General features: G+C 49.7%; 1 protein-coding gene across 1 annotated transcript; it reads left to right on the top strand.

Annotated features, from left to right (window-relative positions):
- Window positions 1-6,614: 6,614 nt before the first annotated feature.
- On the top strand, window positions 6,615-8,676 carry LOC125533638 (SUPPRESSOR OF GAMMA RESPONSE 1-like). The gene is made up of 5 exons (XM_048697015.1): window positions 6,615-6,686; window positions 6,823-7,003; window positions 7,110-7,579; window positions 8,242-8,448; window positions 8,539-8,676. Exons 1-5 carry the CDS (start codon window positions 6,645-6,647, stop codon window positions 8,590-8,592), a joined length of 954 nt encoding a protein of 317 aa, XP_048552972.1. The 5' UTR covers window positions 6,615-6,644; the 3' UTR covers window positions 8,593-8,676.
- Window positions 8,677-9,243: the final 567 nt, after the last annotated feature.

Raw genomic sequence — 9,243 nt, 5'->3', positions numbered from 1 at the left:
GAATTAGTATTGCAAATTACCTGTCTAAAACAATGCATCGAATAACTGTAATCATCTCTCTCGCCGCACGTATATTATTCATCAGGGCGGAGGTCTGCTGTTCCGTCTCTGCCGTTCGTTCACCGGTTCTACTACTAGTAATTAGCAACCTGCACGCAAGCCATGGCGAGACTTGACCACAGTGGCGTCAGGCCAAGTTGACTGGACTTTATCCACGCAGCCGCCCGTGGCTGTGCAGATGGAACAGGCAGTGGATTTGCCACGATTTCTTCTCGTGCTGTCTCGTCCGGCAGTACCAGCGAGCTAATGCCTCCTGCGAGTCATTTCCATAGACCCAGCACAAGGGACAGTGCAGGCGTAGGGATACGTATGCAGTGAACAAAAAAAATCAGTTTTACGACCAGAGGAGAAGGAAGTCTTGGTCTTGAGCGGGGACAAGTCAACGTAAGTGTCATGCCACCGTTAAATACATACATGTACTCCATGATGGTTATAAATACTTTTTCTGTTTAAAAAATCTTGTTCCTAAAATGGATGTATCTAACATCAAATTAGTGCTAGATACATTTATTATAAAAACAATTGTGGGACAAGTTTCTTCGAGTGGAGAGAGTAGTACATGTACTGGCAGCAGGTATCCCATATCCTTAGCCAATTGATCCAACTCCTACCGTTCTTCCCCACAATGCCAGCCAAAAATACACTCAATAAACACCCCACAATAAAATAAAATACACCCAATACACAGCATCGAGCTTTTTTACGGACATAAAACAGTTTTTTTAGGGGGTAAACAAAACAGTTTTTAAAACAGAATGTGCAATTTCATTCGCAAAAGAAAACCCCGAACTATGCGCAAATGGAGCGCATCATACACACGAAGTCACCTGCTTAAATCCTCGCCTGCCAGATAAAAATGTGCTCGGCCTTAATGCACAAAGTGACGGGCAATTAATCGTTTTTTAGGGTAAATGCCGCCGCTTTATTTTCTTAAATGAAGTTCGGAATCTCGTCCGTGATGGCATCCAAAATGCACTCTGGCGGCGATTCAAACCAAACCTTACATAGTTCTTCTCCTATCCCTAACTTAACTAATTTATGTGCGGCAACATTTGCAGAACGTCTAAAACCCAGGAGACTCTAAAAACAACAAAGCTTCGTAGCATGGTCTTGATCTTCTCCAGCCAAGGCCCTGAAGCAGGCAGGTTCTTCTCTGAATTGTTGATAGTTTGTACGAGAGCCTGGCTGTCCAGCTCGACGTGTACCCTCTGAGCATTAATTTCTGTTGCTACCAACAGAGCACGCTTGCAAGCCATAATCTCTGCTACTACCGGGTCAGCAGCCGTGGGGAAAAAGTGACATGCACTAGCGAGGAAGCCCCCATTGTTAGGCCAACTCCACCGCACGACCCCAAAGGACGTACGGATTGACCGGATTTTGTCCCTTTGGAGCGCCGATGGGTTCGCCTGTGTCCGCCTTTGTCAGATGGGTCGTGCGTGCGCGCACCGCGCGGTCGCACCCGAAATCGTGTTCGGGGTGGACGTGAATAAAAGAAATATTAAAACTAAAATGAAATAACTAAAAAACTAAATAAACACATTTTAAAAAAACATAAAATATATATAGGGGCGGCCACAAAACGGCCAAGTTTCCACGGCCACTTAAAAGGCCCATTTTTCATAATTAACATATAAAACAAAATAAAAAAACGCCTCCGCCTCCCGCGCGCTCCTGCCGCGCCCGTCGGTGCCGTGGCCGTCGCCGTCTTCACTGGCCGCCGGTGTCGTCATCGTCGTCGCTGACGAGGTCGACGTACTCCGGCGGCGTCCACAGGTGGGCCGGAGGTGCGTGGTGGACGGGGGCGGGCTGGACGGCCGGAGCTGCCTGCACCACCTCCTCCCGTGGCGAGGCCTCCCGCTCCGGAGTGGGGCACCAGTTCACGCCCAGGTCGGCGACCATCTCTGGCGCAGTGCACGACCAGCCCCACCCCTGGCCCAGGAGCTTCTCGAACGCGGGCGAGTCCTCCTCCATCGGCTCCTCCTTGGCGGCCGCCGTGACGGCCGCCAGCTGCAGCTCCGGGAAGGCGACGTCCCCGGCAGCAGAGAGGGCCACGGCCTCCTCCAGGCCGTCCCACTGCCGCTCGTCGTGCGTGTTCATGGAGTCGTCCATGACACGCTGCAGGAGACGGGCCTCCTCCTCCGCTGTCATGCGAGGAGGGGGAGGGGGCGACGGAGACGGGGAAGGCGACGGCGTGGGCGTCAGGCCACGCACCCGCGTACGCCCGCGCGGCTCTGCACGTGGCCTCCGCGGCCCCGACACGGTGCCGACGAAGTAGGACGCGCGCCGCACGTCGTGCTCGTCCTGGAGCCATGTGTCCCAGAGCGGCGAGTCGGGGGCATACCTGTGGTCGTAGTACAGGTCGTCGGGGAGGAGGCGGCGGCGGTTGATCTCATCGTGCCGTGCACGGCCGGTCGCCGGCACTGGCGGGATGGGGACCCGGTCCGCGAAGAGGTGCCACCCGTTGGGGAGGTGGGCGTCGCTCCACGGGACCGGCGTCCTCGTCTCCCAGTACCTCCGGCACACGTCCGCGCAGATGTACTGCCGGTCGCGCTCACCGGAGGGCCTAGGGGCAATGGTGAAGGGGGCCGGTGCGGGGGCTCGACGGGAGGAGTGCGGCGGTGGCGCGGGGGCCCGACGGGAGGAGCGCGACGGAGACGCAGGCTCCTCCTTCTTCACGGAGCCGCGGCGGCGCCCCGAGGAGGAGCCGGCCTCGCGGTCGTGCTTGCCCTTGCCGTTCCAGAAGCCCATGGCGAGGTGGGCGGCCGGCGAGCTCGAGGAGGAGTCGGGCTAGGGTTTCTGCGCTGTCGGGGTTCGAGGAGGCCGCTGGGTGGCGTGGGGCAGTGTGGACGACGACCCGTCCACGCTTCCCACTTAAAGAAGGACGGCGACCGCTCGACGTGCGGATGACAGGTGGGGCCGCCCGCTCGTGCGCATTGATGTGGGTGGGTGGGAGTTGGGTGGCCGCCTGCCACGCGGCCCCGACGCAGACGAGCGCGCGTCCGTTTGGTGTCCGCCGCGACCCAAACCCGGCGCAAGTTTGCGCTCGAAATGGGTCGGCCCGGACACAAAACGGACAAGATGGGTCCGGGCCGTCGCGCGCTGGGCCGCCTCCTTTGTCCCTTTTACCCCAAACGGACGGGACCGGATAGGATAGGGTCGCGCGGTGGAGTTGGCCTTATCGCGGAGCACAACACCGCCTCCTCCCTTTCCACCATGCCGTGATGTTGCACCATCAGCGTTTGCTTTGAACCACCCGTCATCCGGCGCATGCCATCTCTGAATAATAGCAGGTTTGGTCCGCTTGTCTGGCTTTCCATGGACTTTCCTCCATTCCTTCACAAACAAACGAACTCGTTCTATGATTTCATGTGGAGCATCAATACATTTCCCATTCTTTGTGTCGTTGCGGGCCAACCAAAGGCAATTAATTGTTGGTTTAAACACAAAGGATGGTTTTTCTAAAAAAAAAAACAAGCAAAGGATGCCGTAAAGGAAAAATCAAACACACATTACCTTTTTTTTCCTGGACACAAAGGGATCGGCAAGACTAGAGGGGCGACTCGCTAGTCACCTCTGCCCGCTCCATCTCTCACTGTACATGTTTACGCGTGGTTCCATGTTTGGGGCAAGGCAACACGTTGCGCCCAAGTGTGTTCAAACCTTGTTTGCCTTGGAGAGGAAGATTAGGGGGGCAAGGGGCAGGGGCAGCGGGCTTGAACCATTGGACGCTTTGGCGAGGCAAATTTGATAAATTTGATCTGTGGACGAAATCAAATTATAAAATAAACTGCTCGTGAAACTATTTCACGTGGGTGATCTTTTTGTGTGACGTCCGACATGAAGGCGTCACACTACATTGTGCAACGCCTCACAGATAGGCGCTACATGCCTGGTCAACGTTGCACCCCAAACCGCCTAAAAATTGCTAAGTCATTGTGCAGAGCCTACGAGCTAGGCGCTGCACTGTATAGTGTGGCGCCTAGCTCTCAGGCGCTACACACTGACTTTATAATTTTCGGATCACATGGGTGCGATGTTGGCCAGGCGTGTAGCGCCTATCTGTGAGGCGTTGTACAGTGTAGTGTGACGTCTTCGTGTCGAGCGTCACACAAAAAGGTCAGCCACGTGAAATAGTTTCATGGGTAGTTCATTCTGTAATTTGATTTTGTCTATGGGTCAAATTTGTTAATTTTGCCGTTTGGTGATGTGACGGCAATACAATGCAAGAAACAATCCCCAGCCCCCTCTCACTAGGGGCTGGCCGTGGATGCCGATGCCGACCGAGACCGGGTATACTAGGGAAGGCTGGTCCGGGGGCGGCCTGCTGCCGTGCATTCCTCTGATAGGCCGTATCCATTTCCATGCCGTTTCGAAATCTTGTTGGCAAGTTTGCCAGATCTAAAAAGCAGATTTTGTAGTACAGTTTGACCAGCAGAAGACCCGTGCACATACTACATAGTACTAGTACATGAAGAAAATCTTGACAAGATTCTTCCTGAGTTCGGCAAAGCAGTAATCCCAAATACAGTACGTACTAGTGGATACTACTTCCTCGTATCTAAAAGGGGCAACATATGCCCTGAAAACCAGAATCAGGTAAAATTTGAAAAGTTCCCTTTCTCAGCGTTGGATGGGCAACGGTTGGGGTTGGCTCAGATCAGGGCAGGCCAACCCATTCACTTCTGTGCGCTTTTTTACGGCGAGACCGTGTGAAATCGCCACGCTCTTGTTCGGTGCCCTCTGTCTCCTTCGTCCTCTTGACTTGGACTGGCTGCGTTCCTGAGATCGAATCCATGGAGGCTGAACCATGATGATGCTGACACTCGACTCATACGAAAGGCTTCACATAGAAGACATGTTCGCCTACCTGATCGAACCAATGTAGTAGTACAACTGAACAAGATTGCAGAACAAATCAGTTTTATTTGGACCAAGGGAGTCGTACGCCGGACACTAATGGAGGGCTTTTCTGCGAGCGGGTTGTGCAAAGTCTTGTTTCACTGGAGTGGATCATCCTCTCGCTTACCACAAAACGCACCGCAAAGCACTCTCGTTTTAGGGTTAGTGCAGAGTGCTGATCGCACAAAGCGTATAGGAAAAGTTTCCTCTTCTCGTAGAAAAGAGTCTAAGAGCAAGGAGGGCAAGCCGAGTCCACGCCGAGCCCAGTCCTCCACACACAGAGAGAGAGAGAGAGAGGGAGGAGGCTTGTTTGCTGCGCTGGGGAAAACGATTTGGAGAGGGACCATGTTAAAATTTGCCTTTGGAGAGAGAGAGAGAGAGAGGGGGCAGAGGAGGTGTCAGTCTGACGGAGCAAACGCGCGCGAGATCGTCGGAGAGCAGACCGGTGTAACGCGGCCGACGCGATTCCGGCCAGTTTCCTCTTCCCCTCGTTGGTCGCTACAGTGGCAGGCAGTGCTGGGGTTTTTGGCTTTGGGACAGTTTGTGGTGCTGGAGGAGCCTTCCTCCCGAAGGAAGCACAGGAGTTCTGAAAAAAAAAGACCGAAACAGAGGAGGGTAACGCCGCCGCGCCGCCGTCGTGAATCCGGCCTGCTTCTACCTGTCGGTGCAGGGGCTTCGCGGTGTGCTTGAATTGGTGCTGGAGGAGGAGGGAGCCAACCTCTCGGACTCGGAGGAAGCAGAGAAGGGCTCTGTTCAGTTCCGTTCTGTTCTTTGAAGTAGAGACTGATCTGATTCTGATCTCGTGGTGCTCTCCGGTCGAACCTGTCTGTCTCGTGGTCATCTCGTGCTGCTCCACTTCATATGGTAGACATTGCTGATTTGCGTTTGCTTGCAGTGACACAAAAATGACAGCTACAGGTTTCAGGGGGGCGTCATGAATCAAAGTGTTTCTCGCTGGAAACTGTCGATTGCATTCTGCCAATGTGAATATCTGGTCATGATTGGACATGTTGTCACCAAGTGCATGTTGCTTAAATCACTGGCTCTTCAGATCAATCAACGGGCATGCCCTGCATCAGGCTCCTCTTTCTTCAGAAACTGAGATCGGTGATCTGTATTTGTCTCTGGCTACATACGTTGAAAATAGAAATGCAGGGCAAAAGATCTGCAAACAAGTGCTAATCTATCAAATTTATCATAATTAGCACATAACTAATTATCTTCATTCCTAGGATTTTTCTCCGAGTTAGTGAACATGACCATTCTTGACTACCCCCTCCGTCCCATAATATAACATGTTTTTGCAAGCTGTTTTAGTTTGTAAAAACGCCTTATATTATGGGACCGAGGGTGTAGTTGGCTTTAAATCTGTTCACCGCAATTAATATCCTATGACTGAACATAGAAATTCAAATAGATGTCTATGTGTACAAATCCGTTCATATATTCCCATTTAGTTTAGTTGCAACATTGTGAATCTAAAAAAAGGCAGATAGCTTTTTGTTGACACAAGTGGGGTCTCTACCATACACCAGTAATTAAATTATTTATCTGCTAGCCTAGGCATCAAACGATGCTTCCAAAAATAGATTTATCTCACACGTTTCTACTTTAGGCCATTCATTGTTACTGGCAAGATAATTGCTACGATGATAAGAAACGGGGAATTGGTTCCAGAAGCAGGGATGGAGTGCCCAAACTGCGAACGTCGCATTGATAATAGTGATGTAAGTACCATTAACTATTTAATATGACTGTTTCATTTACTTTTATGCCCCTCTGTTTCCAAATAGTGGTATGGTGGTCTTTTCTTCCTCTTGGTTAAAGTGTAAAATGCTGAACCCTCATGTCTTCATATTGCAGGTTTCATCACAGTGGCCAGGACTCCCTATTGGTGTTAAATTTGATCCAACGGATCTTGAACTGCTTGGACATTTAGAAGGCAAGATTGGCAGGGCAGTGTCCCATGTACTAATAGATGATTTTATTCCAACCATAGAGATGGCGGAGGGAATCTGCTACACACATCCGGAAAATCTCCCTGGTACATGATTCGTATTTTGGAATTGTTATCAGGGCTTTCTGAATTAGAAAGTTAGCTCATACTACGCAGAGTAAGTGTTCGTTAGCTAATTCATATAAGTCTGCAGGTGTCAAATTAGACGGGATCGCCAGTCACTTCTTCCACAAAATATGCAATGCCTATGATGTTGGCACACGCAAGCGTCGCAAGATTAGCAGCAACGACTACAATGTTTGTGATGAGAATCTCAGATGGCACAAGACTGGAAAATCCAGACATATCTTAAATAATAACGGTGACATAAAAGGGTGGAAGAAAATAATGGTTCTTAGGAAAGGAGGTGCCAAGGCAGAAAAGACTAATTGGACGATGCATCAGTATCACCTTGGGGTAGATGAAAATGAAAAGGACGGGGAGCTTGTTGTTTGCAAAGTCTTCTTTCAGTTGCCGTCAGAGAAAGCTGGGCAGTCTGCAATGCTCGCTGTTAATGAAGAATCCGATTCATTTGCTGGGAAAATCGATCCTACAACCCCAATGACATACCCTCTGCAGCCTTGTCGCCCAAACGGTAGTCCATCCGAAACCGAGCAGAATCAGGTAAATCTTCATTGGCCAATGAAACTATCATCAACTTTGTGTGAAAGGTTTTGTCTAATTTTATTGATGGACCAGGCGAAGCTTCAGTTTATCTATATCTATCAAATAAAATCCTATGTAGACTCAGATAAACTCTGTTTATAGGACTGTAGGGTATTGACTTGAACAAAGCCTTGCAATACTAGGATCCCTCCATCTGAACAATTCCTTCCTCAACTGTAGGTTTCATGTAGTACAGATGCTATACTGCACAAAAATAACTAGATACTCCTACTAGACAGGAGAATTTTCTCTGCTTGCAAGAGTGCATCCAACAGTCTCAGAAATATATCAGAAGCTTTTAGGTCCTTATAAAGATCCATGTATCACAAATAGTCATGTTTGCAAAAAAAAAACTTTCTGATTCCTTCACTATAGGATTCAATACATAATCGATCCTGATTACTATAATAAATCTCTGAGCTTGTGTGCCAAGCTTTTCATGAACCCAAATCACATCTTGAATAGGACACACAGTTTACCTGTTCTGCTGCCAAGATAACCCCCTCAAGTTATCCCTTTTTCGTCCAAACTTAATAATATTGTGCATATACTGAGCACAGCAGTCAGCACTTAGCAGATTATGTCACCTTCATTTCACTGTCATTCATGTTACGTGACAGGAGGAGGAAGAGTTCCGCCTATCTGCTGTCCGGGGAGCCGCGGAATGGCTCGCCGGAACCTCGTCGCATGCCTTTGATGAACACCCGTCACGCGGCAGAACCCCGGACGCTGCCTACCCTGAGAAGCAGCATCTGCTTCTTGTTGACACGGACGCGCTCCAAGGGTTCCCCCACCTCGGAACGTCTCCGCACTTCTCCTCTCTGGCCGTAAGCGCTGCCGCGTTCATCATACTCGTTTCGTTTCGCGGTGCATATTTCTCATGGCTCATCTCCTTATCTCGTGTGTGTTTACGGCAGGACATGCAGCTTGACTCGCTGGATAGCTTCAACAGCTGGCTGGAGCACATGTAGCATAACGCGTCGAGGAAGTTTTTATTTATTTTTAAACGGAGGCCAAACTCATCGAGGAGGGGTTCTGAAGTAGGGGCGCAACGCGAAGAGGCTGTTTTTTTTCTCGTGATGTACTTATGTTGTACTCCCTCCGTTCCGAATTATTTGTCACAGGTATGGATGTATTTAGATGTATTTTAGTTCTAAATACATCCATTTCTCCGATGAGTAATTTGAAACGGTGAGTACTATATCTGTGTATGTATGACGGATCTCAGAAAATTTTGTATATATGATCTTTCTTTTTTAGGAAAGGGGGACCTCCCCGGCCTTTGCATCGGAAAGATGCATACGGCCACCTTTATTAACAAGCAAATAAGTTTAATAAAAGTCTAAAAGTCTCGAACAAAGCTGCTCACAGGGAGCTAAGGAACAAAAATAGATGCCATAGCCGGCTAGCAAAAGATAGATAGGAAAACTAATTGCCTATCCTATTACATGACCGTCATCCAAACCGGCTGAAAATATCCCGTGCTACCATCTCCCATTGGATAGATCCAGTAACCAAACACTCCCTGGCCTCCGTCGGAGTGAGTAATGACCACATACGGATCAAAGCAGTGGCTCGGAATATAACCTGCAAAAAATGAGTAGTTGTTGTTCTGTTAAATA

The sequence above is a fragment of the Triticum urartu genome, chromosome 2 (genome assembly GCF_003073215.2).
Source record: "Triticum urartu cultivar G1812 chromosome 2, Tu2.1, whole genome shotgun sequence".
Taxonomy (NCBI): Eukaryota; Viridiplantae; Streptophyta; class Magnoliopsida; order Poales; family Poaceae; genus Triticum; species Triticum urartu.
The sequence above is the reverse complement of the archived record's forward strand: the minus strand, read 5'-3'. Positions and strand labels throughout refer to the sequence as shown.

Excerpts from the sequence above, each read along its gene's own strand:
- LOC125533638 (XM_048697015.1), top strand. The coding sequence starts at position 6,645 with ATGGAGTGCCCAAACTGCGAACGTCGCATTGATAATAGTGAT. Across the intron at positions 7,004-7,109 it reads ACATCCGGAAAATCTCCCTG|GTGTCAAATTAGACGGGATC; the intron begins GTACATGATTCG and ends ATAAGTCTGCAG. Across the intron at positions 8,449-8,538 it reads CGCACTTCTCCTCTCTGGCC|GACATGCAGCTTGACTCGCT; the intron begins GTAAGCGCTGCC and ends TGTTTACGGCAG.